At 38.8% G+C, this 26,829-nt stretch overlaps 1 protein-coding gene across 1 annotated transcript in view; it reads left to right on the top strand.

The window, feature by feature from the left end:
• Positions 1 to 10,577, top strand: part of GRK7 (G protein-coupled receptor kinase 7) — a 23,346-nt gene extending 12,769 nt beyond the window's left edge. Inside the window, exons 3-4 of the mRNA XM_426681.7 lie at positions 4,002 to 4,273; positions 7,708 to 10,577. Coding sequence (XP_426681.2) covers positions 4,002 to 4,273; positions 7,708 to 8,050 — 615 coding nt within the window. The 3' untranslated portion in view covers positions 8,051 to 10,577. The remainder of the gene's footprint in view (positions 1 to 4,001; positions 4,274 to 7,707) is intronic.
• The last annotated feature ends 16,252 nt before the right edge of the window (positions 10,578 to 26,829 follow it).

The following is a 26,829-nucleotide window of genomic DNA, read 5'->3' on the forward strand; positions in this document are numbered from 1 at the left end:
TTCCTCTGTTCAACAGTTCTTGTGCCATGGCAAACAAAGGACAGACGTTCTGATTTGTTATACTGTTTGCTTTGTGATATCAATTGAGTTTGTTTTGCAGAGATCTGTGGGAAAAGCTAGAGGGATCTAAATCGCATTTCTCCCCATTTGCCTGTTTCTGTGATAATGAAAACTCTAGAAAGAAAAAGAGACAGCTCTTTCTTTTTTCTCTGTATTTTTAAGAAGCTGGGATAGCAATGCTGTTAAGAATACTTCTCCTTCTCAGGACAGTAAGCTGAATAGGATGGAGGGGCAGAAGCTGCACTGTGCGCCTCATTCTGCTGGCAGCCCAAGTACCCTCGTACTGTGAGCTGTGTACTGGGAGCCCAGTGCACTTAGTGCTTCTCGGGATCACATCTTATGTTGTTCAAAGATTATAATTATGTGGCTTTTAAAAAATTTATACAGAATCACATTTCACTAAAGAAATAAGGTATCCTTTCAGATGACTCATTTCTGCTGTGTCCTGTCAAACCACACTGAAAGCAACAATTCCACCTAACAAAATTTCTTTGCTAATGTATTGAAGGACAGCACTTGGTCATTACATTTTAGATGGTTATTGAAAACTTGCCTTTTGGGTTGTTCTCAAGGCAGGGAAATTGAGAGAAGTAGATCATTTAATCCTTGTCAAAAACAATTAAATTAAAATTTATTTAACAGAAAAATAATATTTTTGCATTTCAGACAGTGTATGCAAATAAAGCATTCTGCTCACCATAACAAAAGAGTGTTAGATGCAGAGTAAGCAAAAAATGGCCAGTGTTGCACTGACTGAGCTTGGAAAAGCTGTGTGCATTTACAGTGGGATATGATTCTGCTTTCTGTGGGATATTATAAAATGCTTCGGCTCCTAGTGAGAGTTGTAGAGTTTTACAGCTCCATTCACTGGGCTGAGAACGTGCTTCTTTGATACCTGCCTAAATAAACCTTTCCTGAGTCATTGAGGCTGTCCTTCGTGCTGCCACAGGATCTCTTCCTTGTAAGATGATAAGAGTTTTGACATCTTGTTCCTAGTAATGATTACTGCAGGGATGTGAGGTTGTAGCTTCCTTCCAATGCCATCTATTCCTCAAAGATACAAGTAAGTCTTCATTTAAAGGGTTTATTTTCTTTCAGCTCTATGGTTGAATAGTTTCTGTGTTCCTTGTTCTGCATTTAAATACTTTGGGTTTTATCAACTTTCTTCCTAAATGAAATATTTTGCCAAAGCTCTGCATTTTGAGCTAGTGGCAGAGGACTAAAATTTAAGCTCTTTTCTACCTTTTTTTTCCATATTACTTAATTTAGGGAAAAAAAAAAAGTTGAGATATGCATTTCTTCCCACTTAAAGATCACTGTTCAATACTTGTGGAATGTCTCTGTTTTTAGTGAGCTTTCTTTGGGTTTTCTTTTTTTTAGGTTTTTTTGTTTTGTTTTTTGTTTTTTTTTAGTTTTGGGAGTCATGAGATTATACTCTTGCTATTTCTCCACCAGTTCCTTTGCTATTAATCCTAGAATTAGCAATAATTTTCAGGATGGAGAGAGATTTATTTTAAATTTAGGTTCAAGTTTTGATAAATGTTCATCAGACAAACAGTTCACCTGGAATAGTTGGACATATCAGAGGAGTGTTTATTTCAAGATTTCTCTCAGACTGAGATGGCTCAGCTCAATAACAGCTCAGAAGATTTCAGTGATACCAAATTTAGAGTGTTGAAGTTCAATTTTTATTCACACTCTAACCCATCCACCATCTCAAAGAAAAGCATCTGTTGATCCATCTCTGTTTTCCATTAAATTGCTCTCATGCAGTGTTTCAGTCTGTATTCTCTTGCTTTCTCTGTTTCTAAGGATCATGTCAAATCACAGTGTTCTGTATAGTGTGACTTACTGAAGGCTATATATGGAAGGTACATATGGAAGAGAGCGATCTTACTTGGCACCTTTTTCTTCTGAAAAGCCACCTGGGAAAGAAAGGAGAGGCAGTCTGGGAGGGAGCTCTCCTGAGGCACCTTGATGGCCACAGGGTGACATGCTGACTTTTGAAATGACAGATTTATCCAGTTCCCGTATGATGATGCTAACTTGCAGCAAAAGCAGTGTCTTGTCAGAAAGTGCTGTCAGGGCACCTTTTAATGTTGCTGTGATCCATCAGTTGTGGAAGGCATTAGTGCCCTAAAACCAGCTCTATCTCAGTAAAACTGTTTATTGCTTCCCAGAAAAAGAAGCAAAAATATTCCAGAAGCGTAATCAGTGACTGTATTCTCTAATGCACAGTGAGCTGTTGCCATCCTTTTGTACCAACATTTCTCAACTGTTCTCAGCCCCTCTACTCCCTTCCAAGTTTCTTGATCTTTGGCCAGATGGGCCGGGGTTCTGCAGGCCATATTGAAGCACTTCTCCTTTCTGTGTGGCAAAGTAATCGCACATAAAAATTGAATGCTGTCGGGATATCTCTCAGTACTAACTCAGATGAATCCAATGCAAACAGTATAAATTATGTCAGGAATGATTTGGGCTGCTGTAATGGCTCCATTGAACTTCTGTGGTTTTACTGAGGGAGGTAACAGTTCATTTTTAACCCTTCCTTTTGCTTTCAACCTGGCTGATATTTTTGTTTTTTTCTTCTTTCACTTCTATGCATCAATCAAATTAAGGACTTCGCTTTATATCTAAAAAACATAACATCCTGCAAACATAATTTACTGTAGCATATATGCCATCATACGAACTGGCATGAGCTGAAGTTCGAAGTGGCACATTACTCAGAAACTAAAATTTATCTGTCGGGCTATTACTCATTTCACAAGCATAGTTTGCTCAGATGAGCTGTAGTTTTAGTTGCACCTTTCTCACTCTGTTTTGCTTCAGAGTGAATCTCTGTCACTAACTGTGTTGTGGTGATAGTAATGATGACCATCGTGAGTACATCTGGGGGGATTTTACACAAGCATTGTATTTTCATTTCAAATGGTAATACTACAAAAGTTCAAATAACTTCTGACATAGTTATCAGCATTAGCTGAATCTGGTAAATACATGAAATGAGGTCTAGAATTAGATATGGTAGAGTCAGTTGAGAGAATGCTTTGACTGAAGTTTCATATCCTGAGTGATATAACAGTGCATCAGAAACTGTATAGAGAGGCTCATCTCCCCTTCCGTCCCAGGTAGATCAGCTTACTAAAGAGGCAGCAAGAGCTGTTTTGAATAGTGTGGAATCTGTCCCCCAGCTGGGAATGTGCCAGGCCTGTGCTTGGGAGAAGGCAGACAAATTCGCCTCTCAAAGAGTGGTCACCACTTCTTTTGGAGGCTTGGTTAGTCCTTTCCCTTATTCAGTGAGCTTTTTCCAGTCAAGCAGTATGAACTATTTTTTTCACCTAGATATAAGTAACGTAGTAATTACAATTATCTTCGGTTTACTTTCATACAGTGGTTTTAAGAGTTTTTCTTGACCCTTGATGGTCATAGTTCCTTGCAGAAGACAGCAGGGAATGTGACTGATAACTTCCCACCACAGCTCAGCTGCCAGCTCCAGGAGAATGTTCTCTCTGGCAGCAATCCCCTTGTTGGAGCAGAGTTGTAACCACTGAACAGGAAGGGGGCAGAAGATTGCCTGATTTTTGTCCTTTTTCAGTCTTTTCAAAATGATCACTAGCTGTATTTACGAGACAATGTTCTTCAGCAGGAAAAATGTTAAGATGAAAGAAGACGCAAAGATAAATTTTAAAAGAAACCCCTTTATGCAGAAATTATGTAGATGTTTCACCTTTGAAAAATGCATTTAAAAGTTTTTCCATAGGCTAAGACGTTTAAAGACAGAAATAGTCCATGTGCTAAAACATAGTTGTTCCTCAGTTTCTAGATACATAACCAACCTCTCATTTGTATTACTAATGTTTTTTAAATTATGGACTATTTAATTATTTGTATTTCATTATTGACATTGTGTAATAAGTCTGTCTGTATGTTTGCTGTAGGCTGGGACAAATGGTTATATGGCTCCAGAAATCCTGAAGGAAGAAAGTTACAGCTATCCTGTGGACTGGTTTGCTATGGGATGTAGTATTTATGAGATGATTGCTGGGCGAACACCATTCAAGAATTTCAAAGAAAAGGTTGATAAGGATGAGGTTAAACGAAGAACTCTGGAAGATGAGGTGAAATTTGAACATGCCAACTTCACAGAGGAAACAAAAGATATTTGCCGACTGTTTTTGGCTAAGAAACCAGAGAATCGTTTAGGAAGCAGGTATGCCTTATTTCTCACATTCTGAAAAAAGCTGTATTAATGCCACAAATAAAAATATTTTATACAAAATGAGGTTAGATTTACCCTTTCTACAGAGTACTCAATTTTCTCCTTCATTTCCAGGAAGAGAGGTGGAAGTTTTTGAAGATAAAATGGAAATAAGGAATGTTGTTGCAATACTGTAATTGTCCATCTCCACCCCAAACTACTCACAGGAATTCTTTTATCAGCATTTTGTGGGGTCAGACTCTGTGCACTTCTGGGAGATGGGAGCGGCCCATTTCTCTTACATCTTCTTTCCTAAAGGCAGAGGGTATTTAAGTAGATACCTGCATCTGTGCTAATGTAGACTAAATGCAGAGTCTCTGGCTATATCACTTACAGGAATTATGTGGGCAGAAATCCAGATCTGCAGTACAGATTTACTGCCCTGCAGATGCCTAACTTACAAGGCTACGTCATTGGCTTCTTACTGAAGAGACCATTCTCTTTACTCCATGGCTTTTAAAAAAATCTTGTAGAGGTTCCTGATTTTTCTGACTCATTTCAGGAACAAATAAGAGGAAAAGAATATTGAGCACACATTTGTGTAAAACAGAGTGGGTTTTTTGACTTCATTGATGGCTTTGAGTTGATGAATACTGATGGATTTGTCCCTGACTTAGCAATTTGGTCAAGTCTGATTCAACAAGTCTGAAGCAAAAGCAGCAACAAAGTATTCACTTAAAGTAACCGCATTCCCTTGGCCCAACTACAGCTATTCTGCCTGTTTACTGTTGCGTTAATTCTGAGCAGTACCAGAAATGTACAGGCATAAATAATTGCACGGATCATTTTTAAGGTACTTTAAAAATGTTGTGATTGAGATGTGTTTTAAAAAATGTTCGGATATATACCAAGTCTTGTCATGACAGAATAAAAGCATTTATGTACGTCTTAAATAGGGAGGTACTATTCAGGACAGCTCATCCTTATGTAAAGATTAGCACTGTAATTCTAATAAGGACAATAAGACCTTGGGTTATCTACATAAGTGCCTGTTGCATAAGTTAAAGCTGCTCAAGGACAGCTTTAATTTGTACACCTGACCTTTTAAAATACCTCACTTTTTTATTGAAGACTTAATGCCATTGGTTAACTGAGGAAATAAAGTAGCCCTTTTTCTGTGCTCCAGTTTTTTGGGATTGACATCTCTGTAGCCCACGTCTTCCTGCATGTACAATGATTTTCTTTTTTTTGTGGAGGAATACAAAACTGACAGAGTTTAGATGAGCTCATTTGTTCTTTCTTCTAAGTTACATAAACATGCAGTTCACAGAGGAAGAGCTCAAATTCATCTGCTGCTAGTTGGAAGATGCCTCAGTTGGTTCCAGTAGATGGCGTTCCTGTAGCTTTATGTTTTTAAACTTTTTACGTTTCTAGTGGTGACAGAAAATACATCAGGAAGAAAAACACCACGGCAATCCATACTGGAGCCTTCCCCAACATCTAATGCTGTTTGGTTTATGTTACAGAAATGAGAAGCAAAATAAAGTGAAATTTTTGTGAGTACATCTGTCTAATAGGATTGTCGGCACTATTAGCTCTCTAGTGTCACAGGGCACTAATTAATCTGAGCAGCAGCTCTAATGCCCTACAGGCTAACAGCAAATGTAAATAAATCACATCAAGCTCAAGAGCTGTACAAGTACATGGTATTATCACTAGCTAGTTAAGCTAAAAGATGATTTTACAAGATTATATATATGCAGAGGCCGTTATCTCTGTTGGCTTAATCTATACTTCAATAATTATCTTCATATAGCTCGTTTGGGTTGAAAATGTCATTATTTCATTGGGCAGGGTATGAGGATGGCAGCATCTATCGTTCTTCAGGCTGTATCTTATCATTGTGGTCACGGTGGAGTACGGTTCTTAGTGGCTGATGATGACTTTCTCAGAGAACTAGGCAGCAGAAGCACAGAATTATGGTTTTCTAAGGGAGCTGAAAAAGGCAGCTGGCAGTTTCATCTCAGCTGTGCCTCATTACAACCAGGGCAGGCCAGAAGCACGGCAGGGAGGCTTATTAGGCAATGGCAGTAGTGGCAAGCCAGAGAAACTGTTCTGTAAACATATTATAAGGTCTTAAAGATTTTCTGTGGTCATGCAGATCTGCTACTTCTGCATGGTGCTTCTTCACATCTACAGTGATAAAAAGACTAAGGTTTGCCTTAAATCTTGTTCGTAGAGCATTCTCTAGAAATGCATGAGGGCTTAAACGTTTTTTGCTAAGTATTTTTGCAAGGAAATGGAGAAAGACAACAGGAACAATAGCAATTATAATTTCCTGAAATTAAGAAAAAATACATTTGTTTACATTATCATTTTCAAGACCAGTGAATAAAAAACAAACAAAACCAACTACAACGAAACAACAACATAGGCATGAAAAAAGTGCAGCAATCTTCCCTGCTCCTCTTTTAAATGTAATTCTAAATACAAAGTTGGTATGACTTGGTGCTAGAGTTACATTATGGGCAAGATGCAAATCTAAAGCTGTGGTCATTGATCATGCTTTAAGGACCATACATTTGAGGCTCAGATTATTCTTAGGCTCATAGACGGGCTTGTAGGATATGCTACAGTGAAAGAATTCACTGTTTCTGTTACATCAGAAGTCATCCCTGAGGTCTGCAGTTACTCTTTTTAAAGTGTACCTAAATACATGTGTGTATTTACAGTGGATTTTATTCTTGGGTTCTAAAGATACTTTTAAAAAATTGTCTGTGACAGAGGTGCACATACTCTTGCTGATGCCATAATTTGAGTCCCTTTGCTCATTTATAAGAGTAGATCAATTAACTGACTTGCTAAAGCTACTTAACTGGGCTTTGCAGAATATTTTTAATGTAAATGCATGGTTGCTTTAAATTAAGAGAACAAATGCCGTTTGTCAGTTTCCTGTTCAGACTGTTTTTCATCAGTCAGTCCCAAGATGTATTAAACCAGACTACCCCAGTCTGGAATTTACTAGATATTCTTATCCTTTTAAGTCCAGAGCCAATCACTGGACTTCTTGTTGTTGAACACTCAATCCAATACTTCCTATTGCCATCCTGCAATCTCTTTAGTTCTGGTTAAAGTAGATCTTTGGATATGGGTATCTCAGTGTACTGCCAGAAGCAGCGCTGCTGCTCTTGTGTGGTACCTTGCCCAGACTAATTTACCTTGAGAGGTAGAGAAATGAATAATGGGATCGGGATGGTTTTGGCTGCTTAACTGTGCTTACACTGTTCAGCGTCCCACTGTTTGAATATGCTTGAGCTGTGTGTGATTGCATTGCTTTGTATATATATAATATATCCTTAATTTAATGTGCTCTCATGTATACAACACAGAGATACTACTGGAGAGCAAAATACTGCAGTAATTAACAATCTTTTGCCTTATTGCAGAAGTGAAGATGACGACCCAAGAAAACATAGCTTCTTCAAAACAATCAATTTCCACAGGCTAGAGGCAAACCTTATTGACCCTCCATTTGTGCCAGATCCATCAGTTGTCTATGCCAAAGATGTTGCAGACATTGCTGATTTCTCTGAAATACGAGGAATTGAGTTTGATGACAAAGACAAGAAGTTCTTCAAAAAATTTGCGACGGGTGCTGTCTCTATACCCTGGCAGGAAGAAATCATAGAAACTGGACTGTTTGAAGAACTGAATGATCCTAACAGGGTAGATTCTGGCGGATATGCAAATGGAGGTGAAGCTAAGTCAGGAGTTTGTTTGTTGTTGTAAATATCAGATTGTTACTGAAAAGATTAGAAACAACCTCAGAACTTTCCATATTCTGACACTGCTTCAGAAATTCAGTGCATCTGTTTAAGAAGAACTAATCGGTGTAATATGGCGTTGACATGCTATGTAGACCACAAGCTGTACTGACCATATTATTTTCCTTTGTCCTAGCAAAGGAGATAATTATTTTGTTTTACTGGAGACTTAATCAAGATGAAGGACCATATTTCTCTAAAGAACTTAGAATGATAGAAATTCTGAAATACAAAAAGCAATCATAGAGTGAAGATGCATCTCCTTTGGAAAGTTACTGACTTTACCATTTTGAATACAATAATTTATTGGCTTTCTGTCTATTTTTCATGTTATTTCTACTAATCTTTCCTCTTTGTCCTACAGTTTTCAGGACATACTTTTTAATTTTCAGGTAATATTAGACAACAGAGCTCAAATACTATGTCAAACCTGGATGCTTATTGGTTAGCCAGTCTGTTTTGTTTTCCTAATTTCTGCTAGATTGTTAGTTGGTTTGATTGTCAATAAATGTAAAAGAAGGCTTTACGGGTGGCTACAAAATGGGACCTTCAGGATCAAATTCTTTCAAAGCTGATTTTAACAGAGTGAAGAGAAGAATGCACCAATTTAATTGAATCAAGTGTTTAAGCATATTATGTATTTATAAGTGAACATCCATTCTTTCTGACAATCAATTTCAACCTTTTATCAGGTCTCCTGATAATATTTCTGTATTTTGCTGATAAATTAAACTACAAATAGACTAAAGCAACTTGTAACTGGCTCTTGACAAGAAATATATTTTCATGTAATACCGATATTAATTCAGTCACAAATATAGAATATATATATGCAAGTTGACACCTTTATCTTCAGCCATTCATTGATTCTTATGCAAATTTTGAGTCATCTTTTTGGTTTTTAATTTCATGACAATCCACATAGAATTGAAAGCATTTAAATGAATACTTGCTAATGTTGAAGTCTATTATTTGTGAATTGCATCCTATTGTTTTCTCTGGTAAGAAGATAATAGGTAGTAGTTTTTTTCTAACAACTTCTAAATTTGATTATGTATGTTGTTTACTGTCATCTGTCTAGCTATAGTTTCCATTGACTAAGGTGGAATTAGAGACTGCTCTGTTTGTTTGAGTCCCGGAGGCTGCTAATACTTTTTTCTATCTTTCATAGAGCAAACATCCTTCTCAGTTCAACTATTTATTTTGTATAGACACTGCGGCTGTTCAGAAAGAGAAGTAACAATAGATAAGCTGTTTTCTATAATTATATCTGTTGTGCAAACATAGCTTCATTGATTATTAATAATCTAATACCTCATTCCAAATGGTGCAATAAAAAAAAAATTCTTTAGTATTAAATATTTTAAGTGCTTTAGTCACAGCTAATAATGTGTTGGAAATACATTGTGGTGTTCTTCATTTTCTGTACAGAGGATTAAGCTGAAAAAGAATTGTTCCTTTCTTTCCTTTTAAAATTGCTTTTCCAATGTTTTATATTTATACTTTTCAAATGAAAAAAAAATCATGAAAAAGAGTGTTATTTAGCATTAGTGGATAATTCTGTTCACAGATTGTTGTGAATCTGTAATTGTCTGCTTTTGGAAGGGAGACTTTCTGTCAAATAGTGTAAAAGGATATAAGCTGAATTCTAACTTGGGGTTTTAATTGAGAAGGATGATTTTGAAAGATTGTGAAAATCATAGGAGGTTGAGAGGCAAGATAGCCATGTGGATCTGTCAGGGTTGTATGAAGCTAAAATATTTCTTAGTTTAAGAAACTCAGGCAGAAAACTTCATTATGTATTCATTTCAACAGCAGCAGTGTTATTACAGCTAGGAGAGGCCTAATGGTGCCAGTGGCATAAAGCATCAAGCTTTTGTCCTGAACTGCTTTATGTCTCACAACCGTACAGATGCTGCTTCACAACTTCTCTGAGGCCATAAACCAGTGCTCTGAGTTGGCTGTAGTTTTTCTAGCACATAAATGACTTTTTCAGTATACAGATGTTCCCATATGGAAAGAAGTTACATATAGACAGAACCAGAATTTAATGTGATGTTAGTCATAAATACCCTGTGATAGCACATGTTGCAAGTCTGTGGTTTTCAAAATAGATTGCAGCACTGAGGTTTGTGAATTCAGGATATCATCTGTGCATAACATTTTGTTACTTAGTTTTTGAACAGTTGTAGTGGCAATAAATCCCAGCAACATCTTTATCAGTGAGATGCTATAATGTTAAGTGGTCCATGAATCGTTGGAAGAAGCACATCAGTAGTCTGATAATGCACCATTTGGCATTGTATTCCAGAGAAGAAAATGAGTTAGACATTATTGGTTTTCATTTTCTGCAGTTCTCTATTTCAGAAGGTGGACAATTTGTATTTGCACTGTGAAGAGGTAGAACAGAACAAATGTTAGAAATGTATTTCTGTTAGCATTTCAGTGCATCTTTTAAAAATTAATTACAGCTTCTTTTAAGGACTCTGAAAGGCATGATTCTTTGCTTCTTCCTGTTACTGTAAAATTCTTTGTTACGCTTTCAGGAACACAGTTACTTTTAACATCTTGTTCCACCTTAAACCAAAGGCCGCAATCCTGAAAGACTGACACCTACGATGAACTGTCTTAGTGAAGCCAGTGATACCACTCGTGTGAGTAAATTGAAATTTTTGTGCAATTGTGTGAGATCAGGGCCTAAATCAGAAAAACTGGCTGGGTCGTTTTGTAATAGAAGGATAGGTAGATGTTTACAATAGAAAATGGGGAATGAAGTTGTGGGAGGAGAATAATCTTGAGATACTTCTGGCAAAAGTAAATTATATAATTTGAATTCGCTTCTTTTTTTTCAAGCTGTCTTTCTCCTCCTTCTCCAGCTTTATGGCACCATACTTGTCTGCCTCTTCTGCCTCTTTTCCAGGCGTATAAAATGCATTTCAAGTGCTAATCTAATCTGAAAAACTGAATTGTGAACTCTATTGGATTAAACGCAATCCCTCAAAGGCTACTGCGTATCCTGGTCACTGCAGTGACGGTTGTTATGGTGCTTTATAAGACAAATGATGCTGTCTTTCCTGCCCTGTTTTACATACTACTGCTATTAGGAGTACTTGATAATTTTAATTGAAGTAGGCTGAAATGGGAGGTTCGTAATAGCTTGAAGTCTACTCTTATGAGAACATCTTGTACATTACCATGGCCAACACGGAAGAAAGGCCATTAGCATAGAGGGAATGTAAAAGAAAAAGCTTTCCACTGTATCTCAAGTCCAGACTTTCATTGCTGCCCTCCCAGGTACCATTACCCCCACCAATCTCACTGAACCCAAAGAGACAAAATAAGTTTTAGTGTTAACCTAATTAAATCATTGTTCACTGAAGGGCAGTGAAGCTGATGAAGGGTCTAGAGCACAAGTGTTATAGGGTGCGGCTGAGGGAATTGGTTTTGTTCAGTCTGGAGAAGAAGAGGCTTTCCATTTCAAAAGTCTGAATAAATGCTCAGTGTTCATAAGGGAGGGGAAGTCTCTTAGGCAAATCTTGCTGTAAAAGAGGAAGAGCAAAAACACAGGGGTGTAACTGCAGGTACCTGGATCCATGGTATATGAGTAGATAAATGGTGACATCTGTGTGCTGCACCACTCACATGAGTTTGTTTCCCTTGCATGACATTATGTTGTTCTTAAACTTATCACCACATCTGTATCCTTATCTGTCATCTACAGAAGGTTGGCACAATTCTGAATGAAGCCATTAACTTTCAGGGAAAGTTAGTCCTCTAGCTTGGACAGACAAAGTGTGCCATTTAAAAAAAAAAAAAAAAAAAAAAAAAAAAGCTGGGAACAGCCTTTCAGTGTGCTCCAACAGGTGAAAGACTTTGGGGGGAAAAAAGTATAGGAAAAAAACACAGGTATCCCTCAAAGAGCATCTGGGTATATTAGGTCTTTTCCTTTCCCTCTGACATCTTTGGAGCAGCTAAAGTGGTTAATTCTTCCCTTTGCTGTTGCCCACGTGCTCGCACAATTGGTTCTAGTAGTTGTTCTAGCCTGTTTGTGGTCTTTGTGTATGCTTCTCAATGCCTGAGCTTTGTTAGTAGGCCAACTCCTTTCAAGTGCTTTGGTTTCTGATTAATGTACGTAAACAGGGTGCTATTACAACATTTGGTATAATGGCTTATGAGGAATGAAAATTTTCTTTTTTCTTCAGTGCACAAACATTGCTTGAAGCTAAACATAACTAATTAATTTTGACATGTTTTATCAGAGCTGTTCTTTGCCAAGCCTCCATGTTGGCCTATATGATTCATTCAAGTTGTTCTGACAGTTATATTGTACAGAATGGAAAGATACAGCACGGCTGAACTCACACTGTACGCATATCCTAATGATGGGAGTTCCTCATGGTGAATGTTCCGGTGATTCATGTTTTTATAAAGAATGCCAAAGGGATGACTATGGATATATCAGTTGTCATAACTTGTAGTTCACTTAACAATAGTGGAGTAACTGTTTAAAAAAGCAGCTATTGTACAGGAACGTTTAGCTAGGTTTGCTTTGCAAGACTTCATGCAAGCATGACATAGGATGTGCTAGACATGTCTCGTGACTTCTGAATCGCTGGGGTAAAAGTTCCAGTGCAAGTAAGAACAGATTTGTTGAGTGGTCGTGTCAGCACACATTCACACAGAAATACATGCTGTTCTGACTGGATGTTCACACATGCTGTTCTGACTGGATACCTTTTGAACAATTAAGAAAGCCAGTTATGAAAGCTTTCTTGTAACTGCTAGTCTGCAGTATTCAGTTACATGTCCCTCTGTGGAAATACCTTCATAGAGCTACAATAAGCTAAATTGTTCAGTCTCCTGGGCTTCTCAAGAGGAGGCAAAGCAGAATGTAGTCATCGTAGTGGTTGTTTCTGAGGGCTCAGCCTGCTTCTGATGCCATCAGTGTGCAAGGCAGATGTAATATGCAAGAATATGAAGGTAGAGAAAAATAAGATGGGAAAAAATGCCTGCTGCATTGGGTCAGTTCAGTCAAGCTGTTAGGAATACTTGTCCATATCAAATGGCTGTGGAGCTGTATCTTGCTATTTCTATGATTAGAATAAAACTAGTGAGACAGCGTGTGCTACAGTACCAAATGAAGAGGCCCTAGAGCATTCCAGTTTGTGTACTTCTTTGTATGAAGGAATTAAGTTCACAATAAGAAGTACGGGTAATTTTTGTCATGGTCAATAACAGTTACATGACATTCATCAAGAATGAGCAGCATCCATTATCATTTAGCTGGTTCCTCTCTTGTAAACTGGAGACATATGTCTGATCTGTAAACAAGTCCGAAAGAATTTTGCTTCTGTTCCCAAGGCATAATACCAACAGGATATTGGGAAAAACAAGAGGAAGCTCTCAACTGAGCTTATACAGAAATACATTTGACAGGACAGTTATACGGTGACTGGTTTGTAGGTCTGTTTTCTTCTATAGTCATTATGCAGGAACTATGAAGCTGGTTTGAAAGTAGCCTTTAGGCAGAGAAGTTTATACTGACTAATACAGGAGAGTTTTCTTTTAGTTGTTCTGAAGGTGTCTGTTTCCTCCCTCCTCTAGACTGATTTCTGTACTATCCCCCATTAACACTGGTATGTTAATGCATTTCTGGGGGCAGATAAGAGTCTATTTTTGACCACAAAACAATGTTGGATTTGCTTTAAAAGAATAGAAAAGAGACACCTTGAAAATTTAACGAGGGATCAACAATTGACTCTTAGGACTGGTATCCATCCTAATATTAAGTGAAGTTTGAGAAGATCAATGTAAGTAGCCTTCTACCTAGAATAACTGCAAAGATATGAATCGGGATGTTTGATGAAGACAGGTTAGCTGTGCTGCCAGCAGCCCAGGCAAGACGTCAACCTTTGATCTCCCATGCTAGCGTACTGAAAGTGAAAAATGATGGTGCTGAAATCTGGAACCCAGCATCAACCTAACAAGCTGTCAGAGCACACTTGCAAAAAGAGTTGAAGCTGAAGGTATAGCATTTTAAAGTACAAACTCTGAGAAGCTGTGAAAGGTTTGCGTAATGACTAGAAATTTATACATCTAATGATACTTAGATGTGATTCTATTTAAGAAACAGAACAGCAGTATTATCTCTCATTTTTAATTTAATAATTCTGTGTTCTTAAGTCCTGATATTTAGAAAAAAATAATGCAACTTAAATGTGGGCAGCTGTTTTCCATAGCAGTATTGTACAACTGTATCTTTTGATATTATGTGGAAGAAGAAATTAGAAAATGTGCTTTGTACTAAGTGCTGCTTGTATGCTGCTCAGGTAACGTGATAATGATCCACTGTCTGACTCAGGCTAAGAACCAGTCGTTCATCATGCTTTTCTCCTAAGAGAATAACGGGGATTCTCTGTTAAATCAGGCAATAGATAAGCATTTGAGTACCAGCTTTTCTGAATTTCCTCCAGATGTTTTTTCTCATTTTTGCAGCTCTGTGGTGGACACATTTTTGCTTTTTCCCCATCTTTGTGTGTCAGTTCTGAATCAAAGCATTATTTTGTTTTTGATGTGACCGAAAACATGGCATTAGGCCTCTTAATTCATGAACCAGTGCTAATCCAGAATCTGCTGCCCATGAGAACTAAAAACAAATAAGTGCTCTTATATATTCAGTCTTACTCCAGACTCCTGTTACACCCATTCTAGACAGGGAAAGGGATAAAGAAATGGATAATGTCTTCACAATTTTCCATATACTTTGTATAGAGAATAGTGGATCGAGTGTTTAAAACAAAGAAAGGAAGGAAACTTTGATTTCTTGCCAAACCTCCCAGTTGCTTACCAGGCTGGTTTGTTTTGCTGCCAACAAAGCAGTTTCCTCACCTTAAGCAACTCCTTTTCATCTGTGAAATGAACAGCAGTGAGAGAAGCAGAATGGCACCACTGTAGGAACTTGCTTTAATTGACATAAGGACTGATTCCCTTCTGAATTTAAATAGGGACCAGCGGACACACAGCACTGCAGGGTTGGGCTATTCTCAGACCATCATTACCATCGTTTACTTTTTTCCTTCAAGGATGTAGAAGTTGTTTGTTTTGTGGATGTTCATCTCCTACCACACAGAAGTTATTTAATTGCTTTTGCAGTTATTTTTGAGGGGTGGAATTGTAATTAGTCAGTTTTATGTCTCCTCTGCCCCTGAATCTCAGGTAGCTCCTCTGTGGCCCTTGTTTTTACTGAAAGGACCCAGGGAGAATTTGCTGTTCAGGGTCCCAAGGAACAGCTGTTGCTCCAGACCATAAGCTATCATTCCAGACTGACCATGATCTTGACATTAGGTGGAAAATAAATATTTTAAAATTAATTTAAGACAGGATATGCAGGGCTTTAAATCTTCATTTGAATCAAGAATGGCAGCAAATGCATTAATTGTGTTCTGTTCCTGAAGTCTTCCGGTAAGGAAAAGAAATGGACTCATTCTGTGAAAGCTATTATTTCCAGTGAACAATGACTTTTGTTTGACAATAGCAAGAGAGGAAATACTGTTTGAATCTTTATAACAAGCTTGCAAATACAGTCACATTTATAACCTTTTCTTTTTTTCCCCCTTTCTGTATATCTGCAGTTAATGCTTGTACCAGCAGAAGTGATAGCTAATGAAGAAACAATATTTCAGACTTCAGCGTGTATCTTTGGGTGATGCAGATGATATGAAAATAGACTGTTGAGAGCAAAACAGTGCACTTCAACAATAACCAGCAACCATTCAGGTAGCCTGCCACCATAGAGCTACAATTAAGCCAGTCGGGCTTAATCCTGGCCGCCAAGTGAACTGCAGTGAATGCTGTGTATTCACCCCTTAGAAGGATGGTTTCCCTCTGAAGTTCTTAGTTGCTCAGCATATGATTTAAAGATTACTGCAAAGCCCTTTGTACAGTTTTCTGCTTCTTGTGAAAATACAAATAGTTTTATCGACTCAGAGGGCTTTTATTCCATATAAAGAAGGAAGGCAATGGAGAGAAAGATGGAGGGGGAGAGAGACTTGAACAGCTTGAGAGCACAGTGTATGTGCTTGGTAGAACTCAGTAAAAAAAATCTTTTTGCAAGAGTCTTTGTGGTCACAGATGCTTATCTGTATAATTCTAAGTGATGCCCTCAGATTTTTTTAAGGCTATTCTGCTGCTACAAGTCCAGACAGCAGTGGTTTTGTTGTCTTTGTGCTCAGTGTCAACAATTCTTAGAGCAGGGAGAAGTTCTATGAAAGAGAAGGTTTGAAAAATCATTTTTTACTGTACACTGAGAAATGCGTTTAGGACTGCACATACCTTTAAGGATAAAAGTTCCTCTTTTTTTGTCTGAGTAACAGCCATGAGCTGAAGTAATCTTCACGTTTCCATAGAAAAATGAGCATTATGAAAGGAGGATTTTAAAATCAATATGAATCTTAATTAGCTAATTGTGTCTAGAAACTGGTTCATTATGTATGATTATTATAGAATGTATTATTATTATGAATGTATGTCCCAAAAGAAGTGGAAATCGGGTATCTAGGAACTAGCAGAGTATGTGTGTCAGGACGAGATTTTATCTTTACTGTCATTAGAAAAACAAAGTTAGAATACAAGGGTTTTTGGGGGGTTGTTTGTTTTTTTTTGCCCCTTTTTCCCAGAGTTTACAATCCTAGCCTTAAAAACAGGGAAGGTTTCTGTACAATTAAAGAACAATGGAGATGATATTGCCAATTCAGAAGATAACCAGTGGTCAGGAATGTATCTCCTGGGTTTAGATTTTAAGCGCCTCTTACTGATCTGTTCCTGCTATTAAACTGTGCTATTGAAGCAGAACTCAAATAATAAAGGATGTACTAAATTAGAAAAAAAAAATGTAGCTGAAGAATTATGGTTAAATTAATTAGGAGTTATATATTCCTGACGAGATTTATAGTCATATATCTCACGTATCATTCTTAGCTGATTGTTCTATGTACCTATGAATATATATAATTGTTATATGATAGATCATGTATATATTTATCACTTTTAGCTGACAGACCCCTGAGTCATCAGAATCTCCAAAGTAGACCTACTCTGTCTTATTTTACAGTGAGCGTGCTGGAAGGAACCAGAAGCTTCCCATCTTTAAAGTCAGGTTGTATTTGATGCAAAATATCAAACAAGAACATGAGAGGTCTCTGCAGGGGAGAAAGCTGAGGCTCATCAGTATAGTCTGATTGGAAGGTTTGCAAAAGAACCCTCCTGCCCAGTGTATCTTACTAGGTGAATCCCTCTACTCAATTTTGCCTTCCACTGAAGCAAGTTTCAGCAATTTGCTGAAGTGTATGTAATTTAGTGCTCCCCTTCAGGCTCCTATAGAAACACCCATATATCTATCTCTGGATCTGAGCCTTTTCTCTGCTGTAAGCAATCCCTTTTGTTTGTTTCAGCTTTCCTGCCTGCTGCTCCTTGCTTGCTGTGCCTCTCTGCATGCTCTCCCACCCACTGCACCAGAGCTGCTTCTCCAGAAAGGTCACTGCTTCTCCCTGCAGCTTCTCTGTGCTCAGAAGGCTGCAGCCAGAATGAGGGAAAAGGTAGTCTGCCACTCCATTCAGGTGGAATGCACACATAGAATCTATATGTAAGGCTGAAACAAATAAATGCAGTCTTTGTCCCACTGTAATTATCATTAGCCCCAGTGTTATTTTTGCCCCGATATTTTAATCACAGGACAAGACATCTGTCCACAATGTAATTAAAATGTAAAGATAATGATATAAATGAATACTCACAACTTTGTAAACAAATAGCATGCAAGAGATTAAAATTCTATCATGTTTTTGTAGCAAGATATTTATATCTGTGAAGTTCATGGCTGAGAATTGCTGTGAAAATAAGTTCTGTGTCTTAATTCTACAAAAATGGCACTAACAGCAAAACCTGAGTCATGACCGACTTCCCCTAAATCTAGAATTTCTTAAGTCTGTGTTAAAGAACACAGCTTAAGAACAGTTATTGACTCCTCTGAGTTTCCAGTTTGTGGCTTATTTGTCTTCTGATTGACTTTAAGGGTATGTTACATGTAGATCAGCGTACTTAGATAAGGTGAAGCTCTCAATCATTTTAATTCTCAAGGATTAAGTTTAGTCTAATGAAAAAATTTAAACTAAGTCGTCTTCTAAGAATACTTTAAAATCAGAATATCTGTATATGAGATAAAGCTTGTATATAGCTGGTCTTTACTGTGGGTATTGATGTAATGACTTAGGATACTAACAAAGATCTAATCTCTTTGAGATCAGATTTAACTATTTAAAATAACAAAGGAGAGGTGACTGCACAGGTATACTTGTATTTCATAGGGTAGATATTTAGTATTTCCTGGTGTAGTATTTGTTTGAACACACAGATAATGGATTTGAGAAATCTGCTGTACAGCATATATGGTGTTAAGAACATGAATTCGTTGCCTGTTTTCCTTCAAAACAAACTATGCAAATACCATTTCCTCTTCAGTGACACCAGTGTTTTAAATAGGGTTAACACTTTTTTTCAGCTGTAGTTCCACAACAGGGCAGCATCAGTGATTCCTCTCTACTATTGGTCTTAGTAACCTTTTTCTATGTGCCAAATTTCAGTAGTCCAGCTTGACATGAGGAGCAAGGGTAATAGCTTTACAGCAGCCTTAAAACTACAGCTGTGTTCAGTGCAGTAATCGGCTATGCTCAGTGTATGTAAATACTAAGAACACAGCAGTAGTCTTTATAGCACATACAACATGCAGTTCCTTCATCAGATCCATACATTGTCCTCCACACAGAGTAAAACTGCCCTGAGGTTTCTGCCCGAAGTCAGAACCAAGATGACTGTGAGTACTTTGCTTTATTTGTACTATGACACTATTAAAAAAAAAAAAATCAATTTCTGAGTTCTCAAATTTATTAAAAAATAGATCTTATATATATAATCAATATGTCTTGAACTCAGTGTTATATTATGCAATTATGTTTGTACAAATCTGTGCAGATGAGCATTTATTTTAAGTTATCTTCAGTTAGCAAAGAGTTTAGCATATAAATAAAAAATGAAGACTGGTGTTACAAGAACCCATTACAATTACAGCTGGAGAAAATGGTGAGGAAAATGGATGTAGAATATTTTTCTATTTTAATACATAGTTTTTAAAAGATTTTATTTTCTCATAGGCTCTGTGGCTGTAACAGACTGCATTTTGACAGGCTTTCCTTTCACTTTTTCAGTGGACTAAACCCTGCTCCTCCTACTCAAAAACTATTCCTGTATGGGTGGTATCCCAGGAGGTGGCACAGGGGAACAGAATGAGGAGCATCATGCACAGCCATTATATGAGCACTTCAGTGTGTTTTTTTGTTTTTAATCTTAAATTGGAATCTGAAAAAAAGAAAAGAGAAAAAGAAAAAAAGAACTATCTGAGCCACTATGTGTTTAAAAATCTGTATTTTACTGTCATCTGGTAGAAATTACTGCTGTCCCTAGAGTGGAGATCAGCAGAAATTCATGGTTTAGGTTTGTTTTTCTTTTGAAGGAGTTGGAGGCAAAATGAACATCTTTAGATTGTGTTATGGCGGCTTGTTGTATGTGCTTGTTCTAATGGGAGAGAAATTGGAAAGTACGATTCCAAAATAATTTTGAAACTTCATCAGTGGTACTTTTGGGAAAATCCAGTAGCTTTTACTGGGAATTAGATTTAGAGGAGCCTGCAGAATTAAAAGAAATGGGTATATAGACCTCATGTAGCTTTGATCCTCTTTTATCTTATTCCTATAGTATTCGTTTATAAAACTATATAATAGATGACAGAGTGTATCTTCTGCTCCTTCAAAACTACAGGTAGTTAACATATTTGCAATTGAGTATTTTGGTTTTTATAATTTTGTTTAAAATAATTCAATAATTTGTTGTAGGACTAATATAGTCTTAGAAAAGTGCTGTAAAAAGTCAGGCCACAAATTGAGCAATGCTGGAATTCCCACACATTCAGGCTGGTAAAAAATAAAATCGGTAAAATTTATGACTGTCATTTTTCATTTTCAGAAGTTCTCTTTTTTCCAAGTTCCTCTTACGTAGTCATAAAAATACACAGATTGACTCAGGCATAAAAGTTGACATTATCTCAGTTTGTATGTCTTGTGACTTTGTGTGGGCATTCCGTGACTGTACTTACTATAGGCCTACTCCCAGTGATCAAATCCATCAAAAACAGAAGGGTGCAGGACACCACTGAAACAATGCTGAACATCTTCACTGTCATTTATGGTTAATGAGAGATGAAGGTGGTTTGCCTCTTAGCAAATGTAGCTCTCATGGAGTGGAAGGAATACGTATGAAGTGTTAGTAAATAACCCCAGATAGATACATTAGTCAAGAGCTGTTCCTATATACCAACTGGTCAAATATTTTTTTGGTTCAGTTTGATGCAGCCATCACATGTAATATATGCTATTTTGATTAGGAGGTAAAATAAAACATAACCCTAAGTAAGTAGCTCATAGTATGTCTTAACAGTTAAGGGATTGCTACAAGGGAGTGGTTTATATAACACGGTGAACTTTCTGCTCAGCAATACATAAAAGCTAGCTTGCTCTATTTTTCTAGCTGATGTATGCTCAGGACTAATAATAGGCTTTACGAATCACAAGCATTCATTAAGTGAGCCAACAGATGTTTTAAAGAGACAATAGTTGAGATCTAGACTGTTTGAAGTGAACAAGTAAGCTGAAATGTTTTAAAAAATAGTGAATCTTTAAAAAATGTTACAGTAACGTGCTTTATTCTATGCAAAAACAGTATGTTAATTAGTGGATTAGTGAAACATCTTTTGAGACCAAACTTAAACGCGTCTTCTTGGTTTTGAAATGAATTTGGAATGCTTGACTTTCTCATGATTGCCCCAAGGGAAAATAGGACAGTTTGTTTGTTTTCTCAGGAAGGCACAGTTTAGACATAGCATTTGGTTTTCAATGTAGAGCTGTTTTTCACTTAGTTATCCAGCTGGCTTGTTAGGGGTACAATTAAATAAATGATTTGCTCTGGATCACTAAGTGAATCAGTGACTTGACTGGGAGAAAAAAATTGGACTGGGAAAACTGAAAATACCATTTCCCATTGCAGAACAGTTTCTCAGTAGCACTTAAGTAAATTAGAGGGATAACTTATTGTATTTCACAGTCATCTGCACAAACCACCAGCATGTGTAGACTTCTACGTTGGTAGAGAAATGTGGATGCAGAAGGAAAACTGAATGAACAGCAGTTAACTCTTCATGTAATAGATATCTGAACAGATATATCAGACCAGGATCAGATGTTAAATCAAATTTTGTCTTTTAAAGCTATTTGTTTTTGTAGATATCACTATTAGGGGAAAGTTCAACTGAATAATGAATCTTTCATGTTTAGCTTCATTTTACTGGCCTGTATGAATTGCAGTTCTAGGATTTTTCTCATTTACAAGTATTCAACTTGGTGTGGTTTTTGGTTTTGGTTTGGCTTTTTGCTTAATTAATTTTTCCTATTTTTGGCAGCCTAAAGTTTTGTTAATACTGTCATGGAACTGTATTGCTGGTATGATGCCACCATTTTTTTTTCCCAATCGGTTTAATTAGTGCAAATAGCTTTTGCCCGTTGCATGCATAGATTGCTGGTTGCAATAATAAGATGTCATCTTCAGTGGTGACAGAAGGCAGTCAAGACATGCACATGGGCTTGTAATTAACATCGCAGATTTTGCTGGTAGTGTTTAGTGGTAGTAAATGAATAGTGAAAATTAGCATATTCTAATTCAGTTTCAGGGGCAGGACATGAATGCACTCCAGTGAGGACAGAGGTTCCCGCAACTGGTTTCAAGCCTCTCCTTTCTTCCAGATCACACCTCGCTTCTTCAGGCCTCTCGCTCCCTTCAGCATTATTTTTCCATCAGTTCTTCAACTTCCTAGCCTCCCCATTTCTTCAGGCTCAGTCTCCTGGCTAGGCCAGTGCTGGCTTTCTCCTTGGCTTGCTGCCCGAGTCCCCTGCTGAACTCAGGATGTGGTTCTGCCAATCTAATTGTGGGCTGCTACTGAAAGGAGTACTCTCATTCCTCTGACTGTCTCCCCTGGTCTCCCTTGTGAGCTGAGTCAGGGAAGTAAACTTGTATGATTATATGACTGATTGTCTTTCAGATCAGCTTTCTTAATCACTTTCCGGTGTAAAATGAACAACGCTAAAAATTTCAGCCAGGGTTGGAGGGGGAGAGTGGAATAGGGTGAGAATGGACCATCTCTTTCAGCAGCTAAAGTGAGTTTCATCACTAAACTTCATTTTCAGCTCCAAACTCCTCAGTATGCCTTTTCTGTGTTTCATCTTCTCTCTGTATCCCACCCCCTCCTTAGTCTCTTGATTTGTCCTTGTCCTTTGTGCTTCTGTCTCATTTGAGGACCAGCTGATGCCAGCCATCTTACCCTACATCTTTTTCTGCCTCAGTCCTTCACTGGTCTCTTGCAGCAGACACTGTATCTTCTCAGCAGCACGGCTCGTTGTCCATCACTCAGTGACTGTTGGCAAACTATTTGCTAAAAGTGAGGGAAAATTTGGCAATTAAGACCTTATTTTTATAAACTTCGCAAACCATTTTTAAGAAGCTGTTTTACTTAGCTATGAAAAAACATCTGAAATTTAACTGCTTGTGTTAGAAAAGTGGTAAAAGATTCATGTCCTAGTAGATATGAAATTCCTACCAACTGAGCTTTCCTCATTTCAAGCTGTTTGTGTTAAAAATAAGCTGTGAAATAGTTTTCAACAATAGTTTGAGGGGTTTTTTTCCCTACTGTAAACAAATGCTGAATATCTGGGCAACAGTCTCCTCTGCGTAATGCAAGTCAGCTCCCATTGACTTCACAGGAGTTATATATATGAGAGCAGAATCTTGTCTCTGTGAATAAAGGAGTTTTTTCAACAGTGAGGGGGCTCTGCACAATGAATGCATTTTTACCAGCCCTTTCTGATTCACTGGCAAAGTACCAAACACAAGAACTGTTTCTGTAGTCTTTTTACTCTCACAATGGCAGACATTTTCTTTTTCATTTTTAGTGGGAAGTCTTTTGTCTTGTTTTTTTTTTTCCTCATGAAAATTTGTCTTATGTTTCTTGGTATTTTGTACGATGGAGTAGAGTATTTCTCAGTTGTAGTATTTTTGCAATTGGTCCCCTCTCTGACTTTGTCAAATACCAGCTCCCATTTTATTCTAAGGATAAAGAAGCGGGCTTGGGCCTAACTTAGGGATGCATCTCTTGCAGTTCAAACACTGTAACTGAACTGGCCAGGCCCCTGTGGCAGTTACAGCAGCCATCACTTGCCACTGTTATGTCTGGGTGTCATACACCCCTGACAATTCGAAAAAGAACTCAGTAGATATCTTCCAAAGGTTGGAATTTTTTGTGTTGTTATTTTCCATTTTTAATGTAGTCATACATTATTCTCTCGGTAGTAGGTCAAAGTGGTTTTCTTCTCATTGTACTTGTGAGAACATGTATTGCTAATTACACTGTTACAAACATCAGATGTCTAGACAGAACTGCCCTTGCAGAGGAATAATGAACTGAGGACCATTCCTAGTGCGGACTGCTCTGTGAGGCAGTGAGCATAAGCAGTAAGAGACCCCAAACCTGGCAAGCACAGAATATCCATATTCAGAACAACCAGTGTTAATTGTTCATTTCTCTCTGTGTAGTGCAACCAAATATTTCAGTACCCATCTGACTCAACATGGGCAAACTGTGGACAGAAGAGGCTATCAGTCTTGCATTCTGATCAGTGTCTGCAAGTAGGTGATACTGCTTTTGACCTGGAATGGTGCACGGTGGTGCAGTTTGATGATGTGTGCATGCAACTGGATTTCTTCAAAAGCTGAATCAAAACCTGTCTTGGAAAAGGATATCTAATCTCATGTTCAAAGCCAAGCAAAGGTATACCCAGTATCTCTCCTGATAGAAACTATGTAAATATTTAATTGCCCTCACAGTCAGGAAATGTCAACATAGGGTTTGTCTAGCTGCAGTTTCCAACAAGTGGATACCATTCTGCCTTTGTCAGCAAGGTTGAAAAGGTCATACTATTGAGGTCTCTTTTCCATGTATAAACATCTGTTCAAAGTAAGCAAGCCCCTTGTCAGTTTTATTTATTTCAGACACCAGATAAGCAGAAATATGCAAACTCAGTGTTGTGAAGGCTTGTTTTCTGCTCCCTGGATCATTTTTTCAGCACTCTTCCTCATCACTAATATTTCAGTTTTCCTCCAAATATAAACATCAGAGGTGTGTGCCATTTTTTGTTGTGTTTCTTCACCAATGTGTGCACAGAGATCTTCTAGAAAGAAGACAGATTAGTTACACACACCGGATTGCATTAGTTCTTTTTGCCTCAGCATTGCTCGTGCTCGGCCAAACCAATGATTCTCCCAAGTCTTTATCTGAGCCGCCCTTCATGCAGCCATAGCCCACGTGTTCCTTACATGTCTGCTTGCGTCTGTGTAGATGTACTGGATTTAACCATATGACTCAGATAAGTCTGTAAAAATAGTCTTTCCTCCTCATTTATTACTACACCAATCTTTCTGTCTTTTCTAACGTTACCTCCGTAAGCCTTTATGTAACCACCTGGGCTGTTACAGCTTTGGAATCAGCATCCTGAAGGATGCTACCAGAAATGCATCGGTTCAGTGATACCTTGCCAGTGACAACGGCATTTTGAAATGTCAGTGAGCTAGTTTTTAGGATGGTTATTCCTATATAAATCAAGTGTTTGGAATTGAAATGTCTTATGGCACTAAACCAACGGCTTGCAGAAGTCCAAGTTTAAAATGGAAGTGCAATTAGTTTTATCAGCTACAGATTTAATTATTTAAAAATAAAGATCTTCGTTCCTATTTGTCAGAGCCCGGAGCACACTAATGGGCATTAATTGCCCTCACCAGCCTCCCTCGGCCTTCACGCCCATTGCCCAGGAGCCCCATTTCACTCAGATCATGCTGCCAGGGAAGCACTTTCCCCAGCCCAGCCTGTGCTGGCCATGGCTGTGCTGCTGCTCAGTGCCAGGGGCTGTGTGCCCTGGGCTCTCTGGCCCCCATGCTGCCCCATTGCCTTCCCAGCCTCAGGGTGCCCATGGCTGCCCTCCCCAGGGGCTGCTGGCCTGCACTGCACCCCCAGCCCGTTGTGTGTAAGAGATGATGTAGGTCTGGGAAGGGTCAGTGTCTAGCTGATGACTTCGTATTTCTATGAGCCAAAATATTTACCTTTTTTCCTTTCAGAAAGAGTGTTTAGTGGCAATGAGGACTGCTGCTCCATCCAGATCAGGCTGGGTTGTATGAGGCTGCTGAGCAGTGGTGACCTCAGTGAGCCAGAGCACATAAGGACTCCTATTTAAAAAAAGTTTTGGTGGTTGGTGGATATTAATTATTTCCTCTGAAATCTAGGTTTAGCTTTTCTGTGATGTTTTGTAAAGATTAATATATTTAAAAGTAGGTGTTTCTTTGTATACTGTACAGTATGATCATGCCTGATGTTTTCTCTGAACCACCTCCCCGCAGACTCTGCATGTAGTGAGCCCAAATGCCCTCGGATCAGTGTGGTGCTCCATCCAGAAAGGAGGCTGTAGGCACCAGCTGCTGACATGTCGTTCTTTAGGAGTGCAGAAAATGCCTATTTGAAAAACTGGGAGAAGAAACTTAGCAAAGCAGTTGTTAGGATGGGATGACATTGGGTCTCCTGCTTGGTGACATTTAGAGGGAAGAAGAGGAATGACTTATTTCTGTTCTGAACGAGGAGTTTATTAGCCGTGCAGTGCGAAGGGCGGTAAGCAGGGAGTGCTGCGTTGTTGTGATGCGTTATTTTTCTGCTGTTTGTTTGTGGCTAATGGAATGATTGAGATGATGTATGGTAGCAGAAGAGAATACTGGAATCCAACAGGAAGCAGATCACTTTATTATATGCTTTAGGGCATGAACGATACTGCAAACGTTACAAAGGTTTGAAGTAACCGCTGATAAATACGGAATTTTCTGTTAGGACCGGTTTAGTGTCGCGTTTACTTTTGAAAGATGCATTTAGCCCTGGCACTCCGGTTTGGTCTCTGGCTCAGTGACCGCCTTTAGACCGGCTGTGGTGCCGCGGCTCCACAGGGCTCTGCCTGCCCACACCTCGCGCTGTGCTTCGAGCCGAGCCCGGAGCTGTGCTGTGCAGCGGGGCTCCTGCTGAGCTGCAGAGCGAAGGGACGCGGTGCTCTGCTTTCTGCTGGGAGAGGGAGAACGCTTTGCGCCCTTCTTTGACGTCTAGGGCCGTGCCACCAGATGACTTTGTGGAGGTCTCATGCTGCAGGAAGCCGTGTTATCGACACATCTCGTACGATTCCCTGCTTACATGCGCTGTGTTCTTTTACCGCGGCCCTCAGCACCGTGGCCCGCTTAAAAGAAGTCCCAGGGTGTGAAGGCCGGCCCGGGGGTGCCGCGGGTGTCCGGCACCGCTCGCTACACCGCTGCTGTCGCTCCGCCGGCGGCCGCGGCGCCTCAAAAGGCGGCGGGGGAGCGGCGCCCCCCCATCAGGGCCGCGTGCCAGCGCCCGCCCGCCGTCCGCGAGGGGGCAGGCGCGCGGCGGGCGGCGATTGGCTGTCGGGGCGGCGCGAGGCGCAGCGAGGCGGGGCCGGCCCTGCGTGCTGCCCCTGCGTCCGCTCTCCCGCC

Source organism: Gallus gallus, chromosome 9 (assembly GCF_016699485.2).
Source record: "Gallus gallus isolate bGalGal1 chromosome 9, bGalGal1.mat.broiler.GRCg7b, whole genome shotgun sequence".
Classification (NCBI taxonomy): domain Eukaryota; kingdom Metazoa; phylum Chordata; class Aves; order Galliformes; family Phasianidae; genus Gallus; species Gallus gallus.